At 43.8% G+C, this 26,719-nt stretch overlaps 1 protein-coding gene across 6 annotated transcripts in view; it reads right to left on the bottom strand.

Moving 5' to 3' along the window:
* The window catches only part of LOC139263931 (poly(rC)-binding protein 3), a 266,887-nt gene that overhangs the window by 106,578 nt on the left and 133,590 nt on the right, over positions 1-26,719 (bottom strand). For all 6 annotated transcript variants that reach the window (XM_070880015.1, XM_070880017.1, XM_070880014.1 and 3 more), the window contains exon 3: positions 717-848. In XM_070880015.1, coding sequence (XP_070736116.1) covers positions 717-794 — 78 coding nt within the window. In that variant the 5' untranslated portion in view covers positions 795-848. The remainder of the gene's footprint in view (positions 1-716; positions 849-26,719) is intronic.

Here is a 26,719-nt window from a genome sequence, read left to right as displayed (position 1 = left end):
TGGCTGTCTCCTGTATTGCTAGATAGAATATTGTGTCATGGAACACATCACTTTGGGGGAATGAGAGGAAAAGAAATGACATGGCTTGGCCGGTAACAATACCTCCACACAGAGCAGCATGAAGTTAAAAGAGACCCAGACCATCTGTACAAAGGGTTTTCTAAAGGAGATCTTCTCCTGTGAGGATATTAAAAAATAACAGTGGAAGAAAGAAAAAAAATGAGACTACTGACATGAGGCACTAGTAGCCATATATAAAAATTCAACGGAAAAAGGAATGATGCCAGACAGCCAATGTAATTCCCATCAGGAGAAAGAACCTTGACTGATTTTCTCCTTCCTAACACAGGGTGCTGAGGCACGAGCAGCGCCCCAACTGTTGTGCTAGCTTCGATCAGGGAACAAACCTGGATCTTCGTGGTCTACATGACTCAACTACTTACTGGATAAACTCCTTGACCATCATGATTAACCTCTGGTGAGAAACTTACTGCACTACATTATGCATAAAATTAGACTCATGTTAAGTAAACAAAGTGCAATTTTCCCTAATCAAATTTTCAGCAACTGGAACCAGACAGTTTTAAATAGATAGCCTTAGGTAGGCAATGTCTCGTTGCTAGGATCATAGGCTTAATTATTTCAAAGTCAATAACCAATAACTTGCGTTCTCAAAGGCAACCTTATGTAGCTATTTGTTCTTGATGGCACTGTACCTTTCCATGCATAAGTAGGCGGATCGTAAGAGTGACATTGAGTCCCCCTTCAGTCACTTTGGAGTCAGATTTACTCATTCTGACGTTTCAACACTTGGAGGCACTCTGTTTTCACACAGAAATACTGAAACCCTGCAGAAAGAAAGACATTTCAGTGGTCAACATCTCATTTCAAGGATTACTTCTGCTGCAGTATTTGTAATTATTTTTTTAAATTTAAGTAAGTTAGTAAAAAACATCCCTACACTGCATGCACCTTTTGATTGAAGAAAAACTGTTATGCTTGCAATCTTGTGGTAGTATTGAAATAAACACAGAAACACAGTTCAGAAGAAACCTACATAGGAATTTGTCAACAATCTCACTGTGGAAAATCCGGAGTCCTAAATTTTTTTTGCATTTACTCAAAGTAAACAGAAAGAGTTTCTTTTTCAGTATAGTTTTTTTCCAGTTTTGTGATACAGAATGAATACATTTCTCATATTTGTGCTACTTTTCCCTGATGATACAAAGTGAACAAATAAATCGGATTCTATTTTCTCATAATATGCATTACTGAGACATGAAAAAAGCATTTCGAACATTTTCATTGTTCAATTGGTATGCATGTGGGTGTAATGTAATGAGATTCCATTCAAACATCAACATTAATTCCAATGTTAAAACACCAACAATACATCTTTGTGTTTTCAAGTCTGATGCTTGGCTGTCTGTAAACTATATAATGCTAAAAATCACATTATTTCACCAAAACAAAATATTCATTATATTAGGCTCAGAAAAACAGAAATTATGTGTTGCTAAAGATGGGGTTTCGAAATCAAAAAAAAACTGGAACCCCCCCCTCCAAAAAAAATAAAATAATCAAAGTTTCTGCCATGGTTGATAATATAATGCTTTAGTTCGTTACCATTAGTAAAGAAGCATTTTCATTATGGCAGAAACTATCCTTGGTGGCTGGATCAGTTTTGTCAAGCTGGCTGAACAGACGTGCTTTGTGAATTCCTGCGAGTCTAAGATAAAACATCCCAAGGACTGCCCTTCCATTTCTGTTACAAAGGGCTAATGGAAAGCATGAGTCTTTGATGTAATTCTCTAATGAGTACAGAAACATCCTTTAGCACATTTTAGCACATACTTACTGCACAGTACATATGTTTCCTTAGTCAAGTATTAATAACAATTTCAACAACTGCATCTTTCATTCTGTTGAAACTAGAATACAGGCATTATGTACCCTAGATCCAAACACCATGTGCCCTTATACAACAGCAGTGCAATTTAATTACATTTCTGGGGCTTGTTCCATTCAATACAATGCTTAATGCAGCCATGTGTTTAGCTGCTCGCGGAGACGTATATGTGCCCCAGGATTATTTCCGTGCCCTCCCCTTGACATCCTTTCACAAAATTACTTTATTCTTGATGACATGTAGAATAATCAGGACCTTATGTAATCCAGAAAACAGAGAGTAAAGAGGCACAAATCTATACCAGACTGAGCCAAATGTCGGCCTGACCTGAGGCTTAAGCTGTTATGCCAGTTTTAATGTAGGGAAGAAGCTGCCCTTTTAAAATAAATACTCCCGGCTGCAACTTCAATTGAAATAAACAGCACTTACTTGTGATGTAAAGGATAAAAATGGAAAGATAACGACAGAATTTATATACCTTATTGCATTATGGATGGCATTGTTTATTTCAACTTGAAGTACAGACTTGCCCACTTATTTATGTAGGAAACATTCACAACACAAGTATCATTAGCACCCACTTTGTTTCCCACATCCATCTGATCTTAATGACGAGAAGTAATAAATATCTTGGGTACACAAGCCAATATAGACTTTGCATAAGCCCAATAAATTTTTAAAGCTGAAAAATGTAATCATTCTGAGTAGCTGCAGTGCAAATTATTTCCTTATTCAAATTATACATGAAGTGTGTTGAGATGGACGACACTGGGTCCTAACTCTTATGCGATTATTGGTTTCATTAACACTTAATTTTTAGAAGCAGACCATCATGTTATTTAATCAATATAGATGATAAGCAATTTTACTAAAGATAGACTACACTCCACAAAAGTAAAGCAGGACTACACCTCAAAGATTCTCAAGTTTTACCAGGGATTACTAATGGTTTCAATTTTGAGTTTTTGTATAACAGCTTAAGTGCAAAACACAATAGCAGCTATCACCACATAACTTTATACTATTCGAAAAAGAAATACCAGGATTATGTAACTATAGTTATGGCAGTCTTAAATACGGTTAAAGATGGCGTAGCTATGATTACATCTTTTTATGGATACTCTGTAATGCTATTTTATTGAAACTTTTCTTTTAAAACAAAAACACAGTTGAATGTTTTTTGATTAAATTGAACCACTATACTCAGGTATTTTATGGGCTTTCATTTTACACATAACTATCGCATATAAGTGAAGAAATGAAAACATAAAGAGAGAAATTCCAAGCGCAATTAGCTTTTATTTGATAGCTTAAATGGCAATGCTTTTCACTGGAAAACTGAATGTCTTTCTGAGTTCTATACTGTAAAATTGTACTATAATGTAGTACTGACTTGGCGACCACGGCTCTCCCAGTGGCCATCAATTTCTTCGCCAGCAGATCCTTCCAGTCTGCAGCAGGACACATAACTAACATCTCATCGTGGCAGCCGAGCGATCACTGAGGTGCTCTACCCCAGGAGAAGGAACTACGTTGTATTCTTTCTGAACAGAGAGAAGCAGGAGGAGTGTGCATGTTGCTTTGTCAGGATAGTGGGCTTCCCCATGGTGCAGGGCACCATCGACTGCACACACATGGCTTAACGGGCACCGTATACCAATCCTGAGATCTATCGTAACCGCAAAGGCTACCACTCACTTACTGTGCAGATGGTGTGTCACCATGCCCAGCGCTTCCTGATGGTCAATGCCCGCTATCCTGGCAGCAGTCATGATGCTTTCATCCTGCATCAGTCCGGTGTGCCAGCAATCTTTCGGCAAACCCGAGGGTGGCTGCTCAGAGACAAAGTGCTATCCGCTCTGCACCTAGTAGCTGTAACCCCAAAACCCCTGCCCAGCACTCATAATGAGAGCCATGCTGCCAGCAGGAACATCACCAAGCAGACCACCAGGCTGCTGAACCAACGGTTCCGCTGCCTTGACCACTTGGGAGGAGCCCTCCAGTACTCGCCAGAGTGGGTGTCCCATTTCGTGGTGATCTGCTGCATGCTTCACTATTTGGCCATCATGAGGGCACAGCCCTTGCCAGCAGGGATTGCGGGACCACCTCAGGAGGAGGAAAAGAGAGAGAAAGAGGAGAAGGATGAGGAGGAAGAGAGGAGGGGAGGAAGCAGCCAATCCCCCTTCAGGACGGGCTGTCCTTGATTGTCTCATCAGACCGATTCCAATGAAGGTAGCCCCAGATCCACATTGCTCACCACATCCCCATTATACCGTCCCGGTGTCACGGAATATCACAGTGTCCTCCTGTCCACAAAGCAGAAATGAAAGCCACCACAAAACAAACATTTCAAGTAAAATTAATACATTTATAAATCTTCAATTAGTGTTACAATATGAACTAATCACCCTTTTGCAATCCCTTAGTGCCTGTTGTTCGGCTGCCCTTTAATACTCTAGTGCTCCTGCTCAGTGCACCACCAGTGGCTGCAGCAGGGCTGGTGGAAGGCTGCTGAGTTTCTGTGGAGGACACTACAGGTGGCCTTGCAGGATGACCTCGACCAGCTTTGGACCTACAAGGCCTGACTTCAGACTGAACCACCTCGGCATGAGTGGCAGCAGTCTGGGCTGGCTGGCTGACAAGCAGCGGCAAGGGCAATGGTAGAGTGGCATTAGGAAAGCTGTCATCCTGAGAGAGGACAGCAGGTTCCTGCTCCACAGACCCACAGCCATTCCCCTGGAGTAGGGCCTCAGCATTCCTCGCAATCTGTTGGAGGACAGATTGCTGGCCTGCTGCGACAACCTGCAAATCACAATGGCAGCAATTTGAGCTTCCACTGCAGCACTGAGATGTTGGGTCACTTCTGCCTGTGCTGCAATGGAAGCCACGACATCGCCCATCACACCCAGCATCACGGCTGGGTTTACAAGGTCTCTCCTTGAGTTGTCCATCATTTCTATCTTGCTCTGCTCAAAGCCCCATGCAATGTTGGAGCCGGAGTCCTCCATGCTCTTGACACTGACAAGAGGCTCTCTGGCATGCTTGCCATTGTGCCATTTCTGTGTGCAGCCCATCACCCTTTTTCTGAAGGCTGCCCCATCGAGGTCATCATCTGAGTCGTGTGCAACAGAATTCGTGCATGAACTGTCCCTCCGGGTTGCTGGCACTTGAGCTACCCTTTCCCCTGGCCTTGCTGCAGCCCATTCATGCCCGGTGCCCCACCTATGCAGATCCTGAATCTATACTACCCTCTACATTCTGTGCAGTGCCAGTTTCTGAGCTGGTGTCTGCGACTGTCAGATGCAATGATGGTCTTCTTAATCTCCTCCATGACTTCGGGGACAAGCGGTACTGCTGGCAGTTCTTGGTTATTTGAAAGCAGAACGGCACAAGAGTCGGGTTGTGGTGAGGAGCGGGGGAAAAGCAAGATATCCATGTATACACCATCAACAGCTTGCAAGTGAGAAGAGATTGTGGGATGAGGGGGAGGTGGGACGTGAGAAGAAGGATTAGGAATGACCATACTATTATTGTCCCCAAGGTCTTCGCCCGTTGCCACGGCCTTAATGACTTCCCCTCCAATGATGCTTGAAACTATCATTAAGGAAGAAATAGTGGGACATCTAGATAGGAATAGTGCAATCAAGCAGACGCAGCATGGATTCATGAAGGGGAAATCATGTTTAACTAATTTACTGGAATTCTTTGAGGATATAACAAGCATGGTGGATAGAGGTGTACCGATGGATGTGGTGTATTTAGATTTTCAAAAGGCATTCGATAAGGTGCCACACAAAAGGTTACTGCAGAAGATAAGGATACGCGGAATCAGAGAAAATGTATTAGCATGGATCGAGAATTGGCTGGCGAACAGAAAGCAGAGAGTCGGGAAAAAGGGGTCCTTTTCGGGTTGGAAATCGGTGGTTAGTGGTGTGCCACAGGGATCAGTGTTGGGACCACAACTGTTTACAATATACATAGATGACTTGGAAGAGGGGACGGAGTGTAGTGTAACAAAATTTGCAGATGGCACAAAGATTAGTGGGAAAGCGGGTTGTGTAGAGGACACAGAAAGGCTGCAAAGAGATTTAGATAGGTTAAGTGAATGGGCTAAGGTTTGGCAGATGGAATACAATGTCGGAAACTGTGAGGTCATCCACCTTGGGAAAAAAAACAGTAAAAGGGAATATTATTTGAATGGGAAGAAATTACAACATGCTGCGGTGCAGAGGGACCTGGGGGTCCTTGTGCATGAATCCCAAAAAGTTAGTTTGTAGGTACAGCAGGTAATCAGGAAAGCGAATGGAATGTTGGCACTGCGAGAGGGATGGAGTACAAAAGCAGGGAGGTCCTTCTGCAACTGTATAGGGTATTGGTGAGGCCGCACCTGGAGTACTGCATGCAGTTTTGGTCACCTTACTTAAGGAAGGCTATACTAGCTTTGGAGGGGGTACAGAGACGATTCACTAGGCTGATTCCGGAGATGAATGGGTTACCTTATGATGATAGATTGAGTAGACTGGGTCTTTACTCGTTGGAGTTCAGAAGGATGAGGGGGGATCTTATAGAAACATTTAAAATAATGAAAGGGATAGACAAGATAGAGGCAGAGAGGTTGTTTCCACTGGTCGGGGAGACTAGAACTAGGGGGCACAACCTCAAAATACTGGGGAGCCAATTTAAAACCGAGTTGAGAAGGAATTTCTTCTCCCAGAGGGTTGTGAATCTGTGGAATTCTCTGCCCAAGGAAGCAGTTGAGGCTAACTCATTGAATGTATTCAAGTCACAGATAGATAGATTGTTAACCAATAAGGGAATTAAGGGTTACGGGGAGCGGGCGGGTAAGTGGAGCTGAGTCCACGGCCAGATCAGCCATGATCTTGTTGAATGGTGGAGCAGGCTCGAGGGGCTAGATCTAGATAGCCTACTCCTGTTCCTAATTCTTATGTTCTTATGTTAAGCACTGTCTCCTCCAGTTGGCTCAAGGTATCTAAAGTGGCTTGATCGCCTCCCGTCTGCCACTGTTCCCAGTGGTTGAGAGCCATCTTGGCCTGCAAGAGAAAGGGAAGTGTGCGACTGTGGTGCACTGTGTTTGGGTGATGTGCCTGCCATAGTCGAATAGCTGTCAGTGTGTGCAAGGTGTGAGATGTGGGTGTGAATATTGCAGCAGAAGTAAGGTTGTGAGGGTGAAGGAAAGCTATGATTGTGGGGTATGAGTGGTGATAGCTAGAGATTGTTGGTGAGTTCGTAGATGGTAGGGAATGTGGTGCAATGAGCAGTGTGTGAGGCTTGTGGTGCAGATGTGATATGGTATTTGCTGAAGCCGTCACTCACCTTGACCAGCCATGTGAGGTCATTAAACTTCTTTTGGCAGTGGATCCAGGTCTGCGGCACGACACTGTTGGCAGTGAAGTAAGTAGCTATCTCTTGCCAGAGCCTACTGCAAGTGGACTCTGCTCCAGCTATTTTCTAGTCCGGACCGCAAGACTCCAATTTAACACTCTTGTTGAATGTTTTAATGTATGAAATCAGGGCTTAGAAATTGGATATGATGCAAAAACAGGTGGTGTCATGGGCCAGCGCTATTTGGCTGCGCCTGTTAAAAGTGGTGCAGGCAGCACGCAAAATCCCGTCTGCCACTGTTCACACCAATTGACCCTAAAATAGGTCTTTATCTTACAGTTAGTGAGGTTTAAATATAAACAAAAGCAAAATACTGCGGATGTTGGTAATCTGAAATAAAAGCAGAAAATGCTAGGAACACTCAGCAGGTCCATCCCAGATCTTCCCGTTTACTCTTTCCTCCCCTCACCCCTTTCCCTGCCCCTGCTTAAAATCGGTTACATCTCTAAATGTTTCCAGTTCTGATGAAATCAACCTGGAACGTTAACTCTGTTTCTCTCTCCACAGATTCTGCCTGACCTGCTGAGTATTTCCAGCATTTTCTGTTTAAATATAAACAGTTATATTTATAGTGGACATCATAAAAGAAATGGAGATTTTATACATTATCTGCTTATATTGACCTTGCTAAGGGCCTATTGCTTTATAGTCTGCATTTTATGAATTATTAGAGTTTTTTGCTGAGTAGTAATATCACAATATTGGCACAGAATTTGCTAGAGCAGGGCAGCTCACAATTATTTTTGGAAATTTGCAATAAATTGCTGGAATTGAAAATTGATAATGACGAGGTCAACAATGCATCTGGGACCTTGGTGAACAATAGGACTAATAGTATATCTCATTAACAAATGAAATTTAAGGATAGAGAAAGTAACAGACAGAATGGCGGAGAAGGAAATAGGGCAAATTAAAGTCAAATTAGATACAGAAAGAGAAATGAAGAGAGGGAAAGGAAGAGCAAATAAAGAGAGAGAGAAAAAGAAATAATAAAAAAGTAAGATAAAATATTAAAAATGTAACATTTAAAAAACCTGTGGAAACAATTTAGTATTTGCAGGAATGAAACACTATAGTTTCCATTGTTCCCTTTCTGGGCCTCCAAGGTTGAGTGGCATTGCAGGACTATTAATCACTGAGTCCTTATGTCATAAAATAGCTTTCTGCAGCTAGTCTAATTTGTATTTACAGAGTAAATCCAGAAATGTCTTCACACTCATAGGAGGTTGACAGCGAGCTCCCCTTTATGTGAGGCTAACGGCAGGGCGACACAAATCGTCCAGCAATTTGTGGCAATTTGCAACTCACTGCATATCTCGTCCTTGCCATGAACTTGCCATTATTTCCCCAGCAAATTTTGGGCATTATGTTGTACAGGGTACTAAAACATTGTTTCGGAATAGCAGATTCTTTTTACCTCTCCCCCTAATATTTTAAGAAATTAAACATTACAAACAGATTACAAGTTGAAATAAGAAAACTGGCAAACATTTAACAATTAATAGTGCAGGAGAAAAATTGCACACTAGTTTTCACAATGATTTAGTACTGGTGTATATTCTCAACACGGCATTCACAGGAGAGTGTACTGGCAACTTAATGGCATGCCTGTACACACTTCAAGTCCAAGGTGTACATGGGTGAGGACAACAACAACTTGTATTTATATAGCATCTTTAATGTAGTGAAATGTCCCAAGGCGCTTCCCAGGAGTATTATGCAATAAAAATTTGACCCCGAGCTGCACAAATAGAAATTAGCCCAGATGACCAAAAACTTGGTTAAAGAGGTATGTTTTAAGGAGTGTCTTGAAGAAGGAAAGTGAGGTAGAGAGTTGGAGAGGTTTAGGCAGGGAGTTCCAGAGTTTGGGGCCTAGGCAACAGAAGGCACGGTCACCAATGGTTGAGCGATTATAATCAGGGATGCTCAGAAGGGCAAAATCCAAGGAGGGCAGACATCACAGGGGGTTGTGGGGCTGGAGGAGAGTATGGAGATAGGGAGGGGCGAGACCATGGAAAGATTTGAAAATAAGAATGAGAATTTTGAAAGTGAGGTGTTGCTTAACCGGAAGCCAATGTAGGTCAGCGAGCACAGGGGAGATTGGTGAGCGGGACTTGGTGCAAGTTAGGACACGGACAGCCAAGTTTTGGATCACTTCTAGTTTACATAGGGTAGAATGTGAGAAGTCGGCCAGGAGTGCGTTGGATAAGACAAGTCTAAAGGTAACAAAGGCATGGATGAGAGCTTCATCAGCGGATGAGCTGAGGCAAGGGCGGAGACGGGCGATGTTACAGAGGTGGAAATAGGTGGTTTTAGTTATGCTGCAAATATGCTCATTTCAGGATCAAATATGACACCAAGGTTGCAAACAGTCTGGTTCAGCATAGACAGGAGTTGGGGAGAGGGATGGAGTCAGTGTCGAGGGAACGGAGTTGGTAGTGGGGACCGAAAACAATGGCTTCGGTCTTCCCAATATTCAATTGGAGAAAATTACTGCTCCTCCAGAAGGACAGTACAACTGGACAGGAGCACACCATCCCACTCACACTAGGGATGTTTTTGAGTTGGACCACTTTTTCTGTACAGTGGTAGTGTGTGTTCTCATTTGCATTGACCCAACCCTCCTTGTGTTGTGTGGTTTATGAGACATGACCTGTTGGATAGGTCTCCAGGATGGGGGTCCAGACTGCTTAATATTTTCCCAGTTCCAGGGGAGTCTGTACCTCACACTCTAGAATTTGCATACAGGTGCCTGATTCATAAGTATGTGGTGAGAAAAATAGGGTTTTGCTATTGCAGGGAGATGCACCATCTGGCTACTAGTAATGATATTTCTGCTACTCTATGCCCCATGAACAGATCTATTGCAGCCGGGGCAGGCTTAGCAGCCCGGAGATTTTATCTATTTATTGCCTTTGTGCCATTCCCAGATGCTTCCCAGAAAGGTTAGATTCAGAGTCATAACCAGAAGGGTTGTTGAAGTGTACCACTCTGGCTATATTCACCCTGGCATTCATCTGATAGAGTGGCAGAATCTATGGGGCAAAAATTCAACTCAGCTGTGTCTGTTTTAGAAGCGTAAAACAGGTGCTATAGTCGTCAATTTAGGAGGGCAGAGGTGTACGTTCAATCTACATATTGAAATCAGGCTCCTGCACCCAATTCAGACCCGGATTTCTAAATTCAGTTCAGCCAGTCAGACTTGTGCTGCGCAAGCTTCTGTTAGTATTTCTGGGTCTTAACCCACCTTACCAACAGTCCTTAAAGAGACCAAAGAAGGTCACTCAAAATAAGGCTCCAAAACTTTCAGAAATGTTATTTTTTATAGTCCAAACAAGCCAGAGGTCTCCTCCAGGCTCCCCAAAACAACCATGAGCCGCTGTTGACTCGTACTCGCCCTTCCCCTGATTGTCCACCCTCCTCCCGGACTTACCTTAGGCCATGGTTCCATTCAAAATTAGTTAGGGTCCAATCAGCAAGCTGTATCCAGGCATCAGATTGGCACCTGCAGCTCACCAGAGTTATGAAGATGAGGCCTAAGTTATGATGGTGAAGCCCAAGGACTAATTTAGAACAGTTTGGCGGGTGAAAAGAACTTTTGGGAATGTAGAATACAGGTATTTTTAGCCTTTTTTGTGGCTGCTGTGCGGAGTAAGAATATCAGCATAAATGACTGGGAGAAGAGAAGTAAAAAAGGAACAGAAAGAGTTAATTAATTTTGACATTTGTATGCATCACATGATATCTGTGTCACTCTTGCAAACTGGACCAACAATTGTTGCTAACAATCAAGCACAAAGCTTGTCTGTGTTCTGGTTCTATACTTACATCAATTTTCAAAATAGTAGATGTAAAAAACAAGCTATAAACACATTCTGTATGAACTAATAGCCTCCACAAATATTTTTCATACTTCTTCGTACTGAATTTTTTATATGTGAACAACACCAGAGAACAAGCTCCCCGCTGGAGTGGAACTAAACTACAGAACCAGTGGGAACCTGTTCAACCTTTGTCATCTCCAGGCCAGCTCCAAGACCAACCCAACCTCTGTCATCGAGCTACAGTACACGGACGATGCCTGCGTCTGCACACATACAGAGGTTGAACTCCAAGTCATAGTCAATGTATTCACTGAGGTGTACGAAAGCATGGCTAAACATCCGTAAGACAAAAGTCCTCCACCAACCTGTCCCCGCCGCACAGCACTGCCCCCCAGTCATCAAGATCCATGGAACGGCCCTGGACAACGTGCACCATTTCCCGTACCTCAGGAGCCTCTTATCAACAAGAGCAGATATTGACGACCAGATTCAATACCGCCTCCAGTGCGCCAGTGCAGCCTTCGGCCGCTTGAGGAAAAGAGTATTTGAAGACCAGGCCCTCAAATCTGCTACCAAGCTCATGGTCTACAGGGCTGTAGCAATACCCGCCCTCCTGTATGGCTCAGAGACATGGACCATGTACAGTAAACACCTCAAATCGCTGGAGAAATACCACCAACGACGTCTCCGCAAGATCCTGCAAATCCCCTGGGAGGGCAGACGCACCAACGTCAGCATCCTCGGCCAGGCCAACATCCCCAGCATTGAAGCACTGACCACACTTGATCAGCTCCGCTGGGCAGGCCACATTGTTCGCATGCCAGACACGAGACTCCCAAAGCAAGCGCTCCACTCGGAACTCCTTCACGGCAAATGAGCCAAAGGTGGGCAGAGGAAACATTACAAGGACAAAGTGCAACATCCCCACTGACACGGGGAATCCCTGGTCAAAGATCGCCCTAAATGGAGGAAGTGCATCCGGGAGGGCGCTGAGCACCACGAGTCTCATCGCAGAGAGCACGCAGAAAACAAGCGCAGGCAGCGGAAAGAGCGTACGGCAAACCAGTCCCATCCACCCTTTCCCTCAACGACTATCTGTCCCACCTGTGACAGACACTGTGGTTCTCGTATTGAACTGTGCAGCCACCTAAGGACTCATTTTTAGAGTAGAAGCAAGTCTTCCTCGATTCTGAGGGACTGCCTATGATGATGATGATGAGGCTATAATTTCAAATATTCCATTTACCAAACACTGAAGTCACTTTTCATGGTAATCATAGAATCATAGGCCCATCGTGTCCATGCCGGTCAAAAAAATAGCTACCCAACCTAATTCCGCCTTCCTGCACTAGGTCCATAGCCTGTAGGTTACGGCTCTTTAAGTGCGCATCCAAGTACCTTTTAAATGTGATGAAGGTTTCTGCCTCTACCACCCTTTCAGGCAGTGAGTTCCAGACCTCCACCACCCTCTGGGTGAAGAAATGTGTCCTCATCTCCCCTCAAATCCTTCTACCAACTACTTTAAATCTATGCCCCCTGTTTATTGATCCCTCTGCTAAGGGAAATAGGTCCTTTCTATCCACTCTATCGGGGTCTTCATAATTTTATACACTTAATTAATTCTCCCCTCAGCCTCCTCTGTTCCAAGGAAAACAACCCCAGCCTATCCAATCTTTCCTCATGTCTAAAGTTTTCCAGTCCTGGAAACATCCTCATAAATCTCCTCTGCACCCTTTCGAGTGCAATCACATCCTTCCTGTAATGTGGTGACCAGAACTGCACGCAGTACTCCAGCTGTGGCCTAACTAATGTTGTGTACAGTTCTAGCATAACTTCCCTGCTCTTGTATTCTATGCCTCGGCTAATAAAGGAAAGCATTCGATATGCCTTTTTAACTACATTATCGACCTTTCCTGCTATATTTAAGAATCTGTGGACAAAAACTCCAAGGTTCCTCTGTTCCTCCACACCTTTCGGTATCCTACTATGTATTCCCTTGCATTGCTGCCCCTCCCCAACTGCATTACCTTACACTTTTCCGGATTGAATTCCATTGGCCACTTTTCTGCCCAACTGACCAGTACATTGATATCTTCCTGCAGTCCAGAGCTTTCCTCCTCACTGTCAACCACATGGCTAATTTTTGCATCACCTACATGTCACACTCTGTCACAAACCATGTCACACCCTCCAAGTTGAATTTGCACCTGAAGTTCATTCAATTTGTTCCTTAAACTCTGCGTTTGTATAAAGAATGCTTACTTGGGTCACACACCCTAACCTGTCCTTCAGCTCTAATGTTATATTCACATGTATCCTATTTCTCTCTCCTGATTTAATCACTTTACATCTTTTAGTTTTCCCTTTACTTGTAACATTTTTAAAAAGTTAGAATCAAAGGAGCTCCCTATGTCCTGGTTCACCGTCTGAAAATTCTACATTTTGCTTGGTTGCTTAGACAACATGTTGATAGAAACATAGAAACATGGAAAATAGGTGCAGGAGTAGGCCATTCAGCCCTTCGAGCCTGCACCACCATTCAATATGATCATGGCTGATCATGCAACTTCAGTACCCCACTCCTACTTTCTCTCCATACTTCTTGATCCCTTTAGCCATAAGGGCCACATCAAACTCCCTTTTTAATATATCTAACGAACTGGCCTTAACAACTTTCTGTGGTAGAGAATTCTACAGGTTCACAATTCTCTGAGTGAAAAAGTTTCTCCTCATCTCGGTCCTAAATGGCTTACCCCTTATCCTTAGACCATGACCCCTGGTGTCACAGCAGTTCTTCACTAGGAATCCCCATTAACTTCCATTGATTTCAATTATGCTTTGGTAAACCCGAAATTCTCGCCACAGAGATCACAAGATCTTTGTGCGAAGCTTACTTCGGGAACATCGGCAAATGCCTTTGCTTTGCCGCTGACCGTAAATTCCAGGCCACTATGTACATAAGAACATAAGAACATAAGAAATAGGAACAGGAGTAGGCTATACGGCCCCTCGAGTCTGCTCCGCCATTCAATAAGATCATGGCTGATCTGATTATGGACTCAGCTCCACTTCCCCACCCGCTCCCCATAACCCCTTATCCCCTTATCGTTTAAGAACCTGTCTATTTCTGTCTTAAATTTATCCAATGTCCCAGCTTCCACAGCTCTCTGAGGCAGCAAATTCCACAGTTATACAACCCTCCGAGAGAAGAAATTTTTCCTCATCTCAGTTTTAAATGGGCGGCCCCTTATTCTAAGATCATGCCTTCTAGTTCTAGTCTCCCCCATCAGTGGAAACATCCTCTCTGCATCCACCTTATCAAGCCCCTTCATAATCTCATACGTTTCGATAAGATTACCTCTCATTCTTCTGAATTCCAATGAGTAGAGGCCCAACCTACTCAACCTTTTCTTATAAGTCAACCCCCTCATCCATGGAATCAACCTAGTGAACCTTCTCTGAACTGCCTCCAAAGCAAGTATATCCTTTCGTAAATATGGAAGCCAAAACTGCACGCAGTATTCCAGGTGTGGCCTCACCAATACCTTATATAGCTGTAGCAAGACTTCCCTGCTTTTATACTCCATCCCCTTTGCAATAAAGGCCAAGACGCCATTGGCCTTCCTAATCAATTGCTGTACCTGCATACTATGCTTTTGTGTTTCATGCACAAGTACCCCCAGGTCCCGCTGTACTGCGGCACTTTGCAATCTTTCTCCATTTAAATAATAACTTGCTCTTGATTTTTTCTGCCAAAGTGCATGACCTCACACTTTCCGACATTATACTCCATCTGCCAAAATTGATAAAAGATGGAATTACTGCAATAGTAAGAAACAATATTGGCTCAAATGATAAGGGTGTTGAATCAGTTTGGGTGGAGATAAGGAACAGTAAGTGGAACAAGTCATTGGTGGGCGTAGTTTATAGGCAGCCTAACAGTAGCAACTCTGTTGGTCGGAGCGCAAACCAGAAAATAGTGGAGGCTTGTAAAAAGGAAACAGCAATAATCATGGGTGATTTTAACCTCCATATTGATTGGACAATCAAATTGGTCAGGGTAGCCTTGAGGAGGAGTTCATAGAGTGCATAAAGGACGGGTTCCTTGAGCAGTATGTAACGGAACCAACCAGGAAACAAGCTATCTTAGATCTGGTCCTGTGTAATGAGAATTAATAAACAATCTCCTAGTAAAGGAACCCCTTGGAATGAGTGATCATAGCATGATTGAATTTCAAATTCAGATGGAGGGTGAGAAAATTGGATCTCTAACCAGTGTACTAAGCTTAAATAAAAGTGACTATGAAGGTATGAGGGCAGAGTTGGGTAAAGTGGACTGGGAAAATAGATCAAAGTATAGGACCAAAGTGGTGTACATTTAAGAAGATATTTCACAACGCTCAAGAAAAATATATTCCAGTGAGGAGGAACGGGTGTAAGAGAAAAGATAGTCATCCGTGGCTAACTAAAGAAATAAAGGACGGTATCCAATTAAAAACAAGGGCATACAAAGTGGCCAAAACTAGTGGGAGGACAGAAGACTGGGAAGCTTTTAAAAGCCAGCAAAGAATGACGAAAAAAATGATTAAGAAAGGGGAGATAGACTATAAAAGTAAACTAGCACAAAATATAAAAACAGATAGCAAGAGTTTCTACAGGTATATAAAAAGGAAGATACTGATCAATAAAATTCGGATAGTTTCAGTGTGGAAAATGCCAGAATCCCTACAACTGTGAACGAGCTACCAAAGTTCAGTACTGAATCTTAGTCAGATTGTTAGGTACCCAAACGCCAACATCATTCTTATCTGCTTCCACATAAATGTTCACCGGTAAAGGGAGGCTGAATAACCAGCTGCACATTTTTATTTATCACACTGACAATACATGTAATATTTTTGTGGCATGACATGACATGCATTTTTGTATCAAAATGCTTGACAGATAAAAATGTTTCCAAATACTTCAAGAGATCTGAGTTTGTATAGTGTAATGCATGCACCTGTGAGCATGCTCCCAGGTTTGTGGAGCTGTTGTATTTATCGGGGACTTGGCCTGGAGGGTGGTACACGGAGCAGTCCCGTGCAATAAATTTTTAAGCCGGTTCACGAGCTCCCAGGCCGCCTGTAATATCTGCGGTCTGAAAGAGTCCGTGTTACATGTATCATACAGTTCTCTGAAAAAACAGAAAACAATCAAACTTCATTATAAAACGATGAAAACTGCCAGAATACTTCACCTTATCAAAGTCTAAATGTCTTTTCAAATTGTAATGGAATTTTTGCCAGGTCCAAAACTTACATTTGTAAAGCAAAAGTTTCAATTAACATTGATCAAGAATAAATCATCAGTCCCATTTCACACAGAATCAAAATACAATTACAAGTTTCTTAACCACTTGGTACTTATTTTGTCAATCAAGATGAGAAATAGCAACATTGTCACTTTGAATGCTTACATACGCATCAAGCACTATCAGATGTCAAATGAATTGTCCTCAGCAACATGCCTTAGCCGCAACCTCATCAATATACACTGACTGGCCATATCTGCTATTACGTGGTCATCAGAAATAAAGATGAGCAAAATCATTTGGCCCATCTTACCTCATCCATTCAGAAATATCCTAAGTCTCATCCATAACAGCGTCCAACTACTTCTTAAAATAGTTCCAGAGGTTTTCCATACATTACCTCATCTGGAAATTCATTCCATGAGTTGAACATTCTCTATGAGGAATTTCCTGATAAATGTGCATTTTATTATTTTCAACCAGTGTCGAGGCATAGAATACAAGAGCAAGGAGGCTATGCTTGAATTGTATAAAACATTGGTTAGGCCGCAGCTGGAGTACTGTGTGCAGCTCTGGTCACCACATTATAGGAAAGATGTGATTACACTGGAAAGGGTGCAGAGGGGATTTACAAGAATGTTGCCTGGACTGGAGAATTTTGGCTGTGAGGAAAGATTGGAGATGCTGTATCTGTTTTCTTTGGAACAGAGGAGGCTAAAGGGGAGACCTGATTGAGGTGTATAAAATTATGAGGAGCCTGGATACAGTGGATAGGAAGGACCTGTTTCCCTTGGCAGAGGGGTCAACAACCAGGGGGCATAGATTTAAACTAATTGGGGAGAGGGTCAGAGGAGATATGAGGGGAAATTTCTTCACCCAGAGGGTGGTGGGGGTCTGGAACTCGCTGCTTGAAAGGGTGGTAGAAGCAGAAACCCTCACTGCACTTAAAAGATACTTGGATGTGCACGTAAAGTGCATTAACTTACAAGGTCTATGGACCAAGAACTGGAAAGTGGGATTAGGCTGGATAACTCTTGGTCGGCCGGCGCGGACACAATAGGCCGAAATGGCTTCCTTCCGTGCTGTAAATTTGTATGATTCTATGATTCAGAGATTTGAATACGTAAACTATGTGGAGACTTGCAAGCACTACTGAGAGAGTGCTTTGTCAGAGGTAACGACTTACTTCTTTGGGCTATCCTTAGATTCGAGCAGTCAAACTGAGCTCTGTATTCAGAATAGCTATCTCACCAAGACATATCTTCACTAAAGCAAAGCCATTTACCTATAGTAAAGATTACAGTGTCAGCTAGTTGCACTTTGCTGATGTTTATCCTTGGGATAAGTCCAATCATGCCTGCAATAACATTGAAATAATTGACATAATTGGTTTCTGCAATGGACTGAAACCATACAAACAAGCTTCAATGTGCTGCCATGAGGTTGATTGTTCTATAATTCATTTTTTGACCACTTTTATAGATTTTGTACCAACAGTATTAGAAAATGGAACATTCGTCCCTCCTTCCATATTTCATTTGGCAAACAGTACACCTACTCAGACTGCAGCATAAAGCGAGGTAGTCAGGTAATATGAACTCACGCTCTCACTGGGTTAAAAGTTTAAGCAGCTTTTCTGATGAGCATGGGTAATGAAGTTTACATCAAAGCTGATAATGTTGCCCACAGAAACCAATACTAGAAGGTGTGAGTGTCATTCAGCTAAATGTATTAATGTATCAATTTGTTCACCTGTGTATCTGCAGTAAATCATGGCAAGAGTCGATTGTGGCAATAAGAGCTGATTTCAAGGTCATTTAGTCTACATTGTCTGCTAGTATTTGCAAGTACCACTCCATGGAGTAGCACGTGCTGGAGCAGGAGAGCAACGGCAGTGAAGAGGGACGGCACCAAGATCCAGGTCGGTGATTGGAGCGTGGGCAGGTACTGCAGGAGTGATGAGGTCAGGGTGAAGGAGCAGCGAGAGATTGTAGAGGGATGTGATTGGGGCCCAGAAGAGGCGTGAGTTTGGGGTTCAGAAGAGCTGAGGGCCCAGACAACACAGGCCAGCCTACACTGCGATATGTGTGCGCACTAGGTCCGTGCAGCAGAGCAGGTCTCCAGTCGTCTTGGTTAACCCTTGTCACTGGACCAAGACCTATCTCTGTCAAGCCCGTGTGGCGGCTGGTGTGCAATGGCCACCCCACGTTAAAAAAAATCTACGCACAGGCATCTTCCACCCTTCAGGATGTAGTTCAAGACCTGGAATATTAGGTCTTTCTTTGAAACACCTGTGAACTCATCCTTTTTTGGCGTGGGAGCAAGTCATCCTCGTTTCGAGGGACTGCCTATGATGATGACTCCTACTTCATGTAAATATTGACACTTTCACTATAGGTACTTTTTTCGAACAGCAACTTCTATCCACTTTCTCATAAAACTCCCTCTGGTACATCAAATGCAATTTTGACCTCAACACATTTAAACGGTATCTGTTAAAGGTTTTTATGTTGTGGACACTTTGCAAGCTAATGCCAACAGAGACTTTCATCAACTATGAGAGATATAGAAGAACAGTATTTCACATTTTTTCACACTATGTGATGTTCAATAATTGGAGATTTATTTTTGGTTTATTTAAATGGCTCACACAGCTTAATACAGTCAATAAAACCCTCAATGTGTAATTGTTAAGCATTTTTGTTGAATATTTGCATCCAAAGTGAGGGATATTAATACAGGATTGGAACAATTTTTCATGTTTTACACTTACAATAAAGCATTCCCACACGATATATAGCATATGTTGTATATATCCCTCTGTACTCTGACAATATTCGTTAATGCTAACCTCAGAAGAGTATCCCCACTGCAGAATATTATACTTGCATTTGCATATCAGCTTCCATGTGGCCTCTCAAGTGTGACAAATGGCACTGATGTTTTGTGGTGTGAGTTTGTGCTCATTTATAACTGATTGGAAACCCTTCAATTAAATGATCACTACAGCCATCAGAGAAGAGGCTTGCATTCCATCACTACAGCCCATAATTCAAAACTAGGCTCTATGATTCACTACACCCAATTAGAGATTGGTGCTCACACGGAGTGAATCTTGGGAAATTGCAGGTGCACAGTCCCTATTCTACATGCAAATGGCAGGTACCACCACTACTAGGGGGATATGTTGGGCACGCACTTGCTCACAGAGTGCACATATTGCAAAGCACTGTGCCAGGTCTGGAGGATGAGGGGGAAATGTCAGTGTTCTCCTTAGAAAGGAGAACGTTGTGCTCCCTTGCTCCTCTCTTTGTTAAGAGGCCACTTTAAAAATGAAAATGACTATATAAAGTCATGATCCGGGACTGAACCCCCAGGTGAAGCCCAAAATTGCCATTTGGTGCTCTGGTATACCTGAACATACAAGGCAGCCAAATGGTTGCTGTAGGTCAGGAGCACTGCCATTGATGATCCACTGGTCCTGAGTGGCCAGAGACGCAGGAACTCCCAGCTAGCCCGCTGGCCTTGTTTGCTCAAGCAGAGGCCCCACACCTTACAAGGCTTTGTATAATCCCTGATGTAAAGCTGGGACCTGGTATATCTGGGTTCTGACCTAATTTCCAGGATTTCCAATGGACTCCAATTGGGATTGCATCAAAAGGACCAGTGAATTTCAGCCCTAGGATGTTTTATGGTTTGCAGTACACAGCTGAGAAATATAAATATAACAAAGTCATTAGGGACAATGGGTAGATCATTTTTGCAACATGTTGTTCAGTGAAAAGTGAAAGGTTTCCCGATCTAACATATTTCTCAGTCTATTGCATCTTATTCAAGTGTTGTCAATTATATTAGTGCTCGGGTGTGCAGTTGCTACCAGTTCAATCAGAGGGAGATGACTGGTTAGTGATTTTCTAAGACTTATTTTTTATCAATTTTTAAGTTTGCTTTATTCACAGGCATCTTTGTATAGGTTAAAGGAATATTACTATTTTTCTTTATGCTTCAATTGAGTTTAATTTCTCATTCGTTTAAGTGAAAATTATTGGCTTCTCTCAGGCACATTAAAATTAATATTTAATTAACCCTTTCATGAATGCAGAAACCCTATCCATACTGAATTTAAAAACAAATTGCATTATCCTTGTTTACTGTTTAATTCAAGACAGTTTCTATACTTCTCTGCATTTCTCTGTAGTAACGTCCTTTTACTGTGGAGGCCACCACACACAGGGAGAAATGCGGTATCACCCGTTTGGGGCGCTAACAGTCGGAAGGCGCAAGACTTAACGCCAGGCGCATTAAGTGCTCCACTTCCTTTCATGGGTGCTAATGGGGCGGACATCTCAGCAGCACTGCCACATCCGAGGGGTCCTTCCCTCACTTAGAGGGAAGGGCCCATGCTGCATACTCTGTGAAAGAAAAAGGGGCCTACCTGGACCACCATGGAGCGGGAGTGCCGCGCGATCAGCAGAGTGCCGGGCTGAGCGATCGCAGCCAGGACCCTGCGAAGAAACTGGATCATGAGCGGCAACAAAAAGGTAAGATTTTTTTTCACTTGGCCACCTCACCTTTAATCTTCACACCAGTAACGGCCGGCCACCCAAAACGTGTGCCTGCAGCTGTTGACGCTTTCACTCAGCGCTGCTGCGGGGGCTGAAAGTCAGTATCGGGGCAGGGCGCTAACAAGGCGATGTGCACGGCGATTATGTCCCGATCTCTGGGCGCAGGAGATCAGCGCGCAACGCGATAGTGCCGCCACTAAATACCCACCCAATACGACAGAAGTCGTTAACAGCACCGCGCCCGGGCGGTAAGGCATTTGCGCCACATTACCGTCCCCGGGGCCGCTAACAGGAGGCGCAAATGTACCAAATTTCAGACTTCATCCAGACACCGTCAATGCTGTATCTTGACATGCAGATGTGCTTATACATGAAGTTCACATCTCTGCACAGTTTTCTCTCACTCTTCTCAAAATCCATTTGAGTCTGTTTAATTCACTGGACCAGTCTAAATGTTATTCAAAATTCAGTTCCAAACTTGGTCCCTCTTGTTGCAAGTCAAAGATTCTTGTGCTGTAGTTACTATGGATTCTAATTTATAACGCACCTACAGATGATTATTGTTACAGATATTGCATCACGTAAAAGGTTTGCTAGATGCATTCAGACTAAGGGGGCAAAATTGCCCCATGCCCCGTTTGGAGGTGGTAACCTTCCAGGGCCGGGACATTTATCGAATGGTGCGGAAGTTCCACCCCCCGGTGCGGAATTCAGCCCTTCCACCCCTCAACAGAGGTGGTGCACTATTGGAGAAGCTCTGCGTCCATGACGGGGTGCTCCCGTGGCGGTAGCATGGCGCTGAGTCCATTGCCGCATCCCGGAGCGCAGCGCCCTGCCAGCAACGTCTGTGCTCTGCGTAGCGCTGACGCGGCAGAACGGCCCTCCACTTCAATTACCAGGCAGCCAAACGGTTGCTCTGCAGTCCCTTTGTCGGCTGCCACTGGGCCACCAGGGGCGCCCTCAACCGGGTCAACAGTCCAGCACCCATAACAGAAGAGTCAGCCTACAGAAAATGATGGTGGCTCACGGCACAAATGGCTTCTCCTTTAAGGGGCGCCCTGACGGCGGATGTCCGGCAGCTTCGCAACATGCGAAGTTAGCGGTGACATCGGCCGGCGCCATCATTGCCGCCTACGGGGCTACTCCCCCCGCGAGGCGCAAAGGATTCGGTGTGCACCAGCCCGGGGCGCAAATTGTGGGATGCAGTGCTAATGACATAATGCTCCCGAAACCCCCAGAGCAATTTCCCCAGAGGCACTATTGACCACTTCCCCCGAGCGATAACCTCGTTTCACCCCATTAGCAACCCCAGGAGGCGCTAATGGGACTATAAAAAGGACAATTTCACCCTCTAAGGGGTGAGCATGTTTGCAGATTTCATCCAACTGCTTAAATCAGTTCCATGTCTCCATTTCTAACAGCTGAAGCAAGTGCAGTGATGTCAGAAGGGTTTTGTTATGAGCACCAGTTTTGTGATAAAATCAGTGTATTTACTCTAATCCAACCATTCCAGATAAGGTTAACCTAATCCCAGTAGAAAAAGACATGATAATGGAACATTGCAGCTGTATAAATTGGGCTATAATAATCCCTTTGATGATGCGGAACCACTGTTCTATTATCCACCATAGCTATAAGAGCAGCACTTGTAGCTCAGATGAATACGTGGCTTGAGGAGTGGTGCAGAAGGGAGGGATTCAAATTCCTGGGACATTCAAACTGGTTCTGGGGGAGGTGGGACCAGTACAAACCAGACGGTCTGCACCTGGGCAGGACAAGAACCAATGTCCTGAGGGAGTGTTTGCTAGTGCTGTTGGGGAGGGGTTAAACTAATATGGCAGGGAGATGGGAATCTATGCAGGGAGACAGAGGGAAGTAGAATGGGGGCAGAAGCAAAAGATAGAAAGGAGAAAAGTAAAAGTGGAGGGCAGAGAAACCCAAGGCAAAAAGCAAAAAGGACCACATTACAGTAAAATCCTAAAATGGCAAAGGGTGATAAAAAGACAAGCCTGAAGGCTCTGTGCCTCAATGCGAGGAGTATTCGGAACAAGGTGGACGAATTAACTGTGCAGATAGCAGTTAACAGATTTGATGGAATTGGCATCACGGAGAAATGGCTCCAGGGTGACCAAGGCTGGGAACTCAACATCCAGGGGTATTCAACATTCAGGAAGGATAGACAGAAAGGAAAAGGAGGCGGGGTAGCGTTGCTGGTTAAAGAGGAAATTAATGCAATAGTAAGGAAGGATATTAGCTTGAATGATGTGGAATCTGTATGGGTGGAGCTACGGAATACCAAAGGGCAGAAAACGCTAGTGGGAGTTGCGTACAGACCAGCAAACAGTAGCAATGAGGATGGGGACAGCATCAAACAAGAAATTAGGGATGCGTGCAATAAAGGTACAGCAGTTATCATGGACGACTTCAATCTATATATTGACTGGGTTAGCCAAACTGCAAGCAATGCGGTAGAGGAGGATTTCCTGGAGTGTATTAGGGATGGTTTTCCAGACCAATATGTCGAGGAAACAACTAGACGGCTGGCCATCCTAGACTGGGTGATGTGTAATGAGAAAGGACTAATTAATAATCTTGTTGTGCGAGGCCCCTTGGAGAAGAGTGAACATAATATGGTAGAATTCTTTATTAAGAAGAGAGTGACACAGTTAATTCAGAGACTAGGGTCCTGAACTTGGGGAAAGGTAACTTCGATGGTATGAGACGTGAATTAGCTGGAATAGACTGGTGAGTGATACTTAAAGGGTTGACGGTGGATATGTAATGGCAAACATTTAAAGATCACATGGATGAACTTCAACAATTGTACATCCCTGTCTGGAGTAAAAATAAAACGGGGAAGGTGGCTCAACCGTGGCTAACAAGAGAAATTAAGGATAGTGTTAAATCCAAGGAAGAGGCATATAAATTGGCCAGAAAAAGCAGCAAACCTGAGGACTGGGAGAATTTTGTAATACAGCAGAGGAGGACAAAGGGTTTAATTAGGAGGGGGAAAATAGAGTATGAGAGAAAGCTTTCTGGTAACATAAAAACTGACTGCGAAAGCTTCTATAGATATGTGAAGAGAAAAAGATTAGTGAAAACAAACATAGGTCCCTTGCAGTCAGATTCAGGTGAATTTATAATGGGGAACAAAAAAATGGCGGACCAGTTAAACAAATACTTTGGTTCTGGTTTCAGGAAGGAAGACACAAATAACCTTCCGGAAATGCTAGGGGACCGAGGGTCTAGTGAGAAGGAGGAACTGAAGGATATCCTTATAAAGCGGGAAATTGTGTTAGGGAAATTGATGGGATTGAAGGCCGATAAATCCCTGGGGCCTGATAGTCTGCATCCCAGAGTACTTATGGAAATGGCCATAGAAATAGTGGATACATTGGTGATCATTTTCCAACAGTCTATTGACTCTGGATCAGTTCCTATGTACTGGAGGGTAGCTAATGTAACACCACTGTTTAAAAAAGGAGGGAGAGAGAAAACGGCGTATTTATAGACCGGTTAGCCTGACATCAGTAGTGGGGAAAATGTTGGAATCAATTATTAAAGATGAAATAGCAGCGCATTTGGAAAGCAGTGACAGGATCGGTCCAAGTCAGCATGGATTTATGAAAGGGAAATCATGCTTGACAAATCGTCTGGAATTTTTAGAGGATGTAACTAATAGAGTGGACAAGGGAGAACCAGTGGATGTGGTGTATTGGGACTTTCAAAAGGCTTTTGACAAGGTCCCACACAAGAGATTGGTGTGCAAAATCAAAGCACATGGTATTGGGGGTAATGTACTGATGTGGATAGAGAACTGGTTGGCAGACAGGAAGCAGAGAGTCGGGATAAACGGGTCCTTTTCAGAATGACAGGCAGTGATTAGTGGGGTGCCACAGGGCTCAGTGCGGGACCCCAGCTCTTTGCAATATACATTAATGATTTAGATGAAGGAATTGAGTGTAATATCTCCAAGTTTGCAGATGACACTAAACTAGGTGGCGGTGTGAACTGTGACGAGGATGCTAAGAGGCTGCAGGGTGACTTGGACAGGTTAGATGAGTGGGCAAATGCATGGCAGATGCAGGATAATGTGGATAAATGTGAGGTTATCCACTTTGGGGGCAAAAACATGAAGGCAGAATATTATCTGAATAGCGGCAGATTAGGAAAGGGGGAGGCGCAACGAGACCTGGGTGTCATGGTTCATCAATCATTGAAAGTTGGCATGCAGGTACAGCAGGTGGTGAAGAAGGAAAATGGTATGTTGGCCTTCATAGCTAGGGGATTTGAGTATCGGAGCAGGGAGGTCTTACTGCAGTTGTACAGGGCCTTGGTGAGGCCTCACCTGGAACATTTTGTTCAGTTTTGGTCTCCTAATCTGAGGAAGGACATTCTTGCTATTGAGGGACTGCAGCGAAGGTTTACCAGACTCATTCCCGGGATGGCCGGACTGGCAAATGAGGATAGACTGGATCGACTGGGTCTTTATAAACTGGAGTTTAGAAGGATGAGAGGGGATCTCATAGAAACTTATAAGATTCTGACGGGACTGGACAGGTCAGATGCGGGAAGAATGTTCCCGATGTGGAGAAGTCCAGAACCAGGGGACACAGTCTTAGGATAAGGGATAGGCCATTTAGGACTGAGTTGAGGAGAAACTTCTTCACTCAGAGAGTTGTTAACCTGTGGAATTCCCTACCGCAGAGAGTTGTTGATGCCAGTTCATTGGCTATATTCAAGAGGGAATTAGATATGGCCCTTACGGCTAAAGGGATCAAGGGGTATGGAGAGAAAGCAGGAAAGGGGTACTGAGGGAATGATCAGCCATAATCTTATTGAATAGTGGTGCAGGCTCGATGGGCCGAATGGTCCACTCCTGCACCTATTTTCTATGTTTCTATGTTTCTAAATACTGTACAAATGGAGTATGCACAGATGGTGTATAACTGCTGTATGTTGTGTGTATCACTTATACTTATTATAAGTTTTACATACTTATATGGCAAATTGGATCGCCCCTGGAAATGGGCTGGGGATCGTGATGCGCAATTAATCCATGCCCATTGGTTTCAATGCAGGCAGCACGCTAACTTTGTGTTGCCTGCTCATTTGAATGATGTCAGCATGCAGCTAACGCTAACCGCACTGTTCATTGGCTGAATACATCAGGGGGCCCAAATCATAACTTGCTAGCAGCAGTAAAAGCTAGCCTGCTCCTCTTAAAGGGGAGGTACATTGCGGCAAAAGCAGGTGTTGGCAGTTGTTCAGGAAGTGAATTGAGCTGGGAAACAGTGAAGAATGGACTACAAGGTCGAGAGCGGGCTCCTCGGTTTTTGGACGTTGTACTGGAGGTCTTGATTGAGGAGGTGAAAGGTAGGAGAGATGTCCTGTATCCGCAGGGCAATATCACGCCCTCCAACCATACACTCAAAAGGCTGTGGGAGCAGATAGTTGTGGAGGTCAATGCTCTCGCCTTGAACTAGAAAATTCCATTCACTTTGCTTCCAATTTCCACCTTCCTTCACCTTCACATGGTCCATCTCTGACTCTTCCCTTCCTCGACTTCTCTGCCTCCAAATCTGAGGATAGACTATTGACAAACATTCACTATAAACCAACTGACTCCCACAGCTACCTAGAATACACTTCCTCCCACCTCATTTCCTGTAAGGACTCCATTCCAATCTCCCAGTTTCTCCATCTCCATCTCATCTGTTCTGAC

The sequence above is a fragment of the Pristiophorus japonicus genome, chromosome 5 (assembly GCF_044704955.1).
Source record: "Pristiophorus japonicus isolate sPriJap1 chromosome 5, sPriJap1.hap1, whole genome shotgun sequence".
NCBI classification, from domain to species: Eukaryota; Metazoa; Chordata; class Chondrichthyes; family Pristiophoridae; genus Pristiophorus; species Pristiophorus japonicus.
Note: the sequence above shows the minus strand (reverse complement) of the source record. Positions and strands in the feature narration are given on the sequence as shown.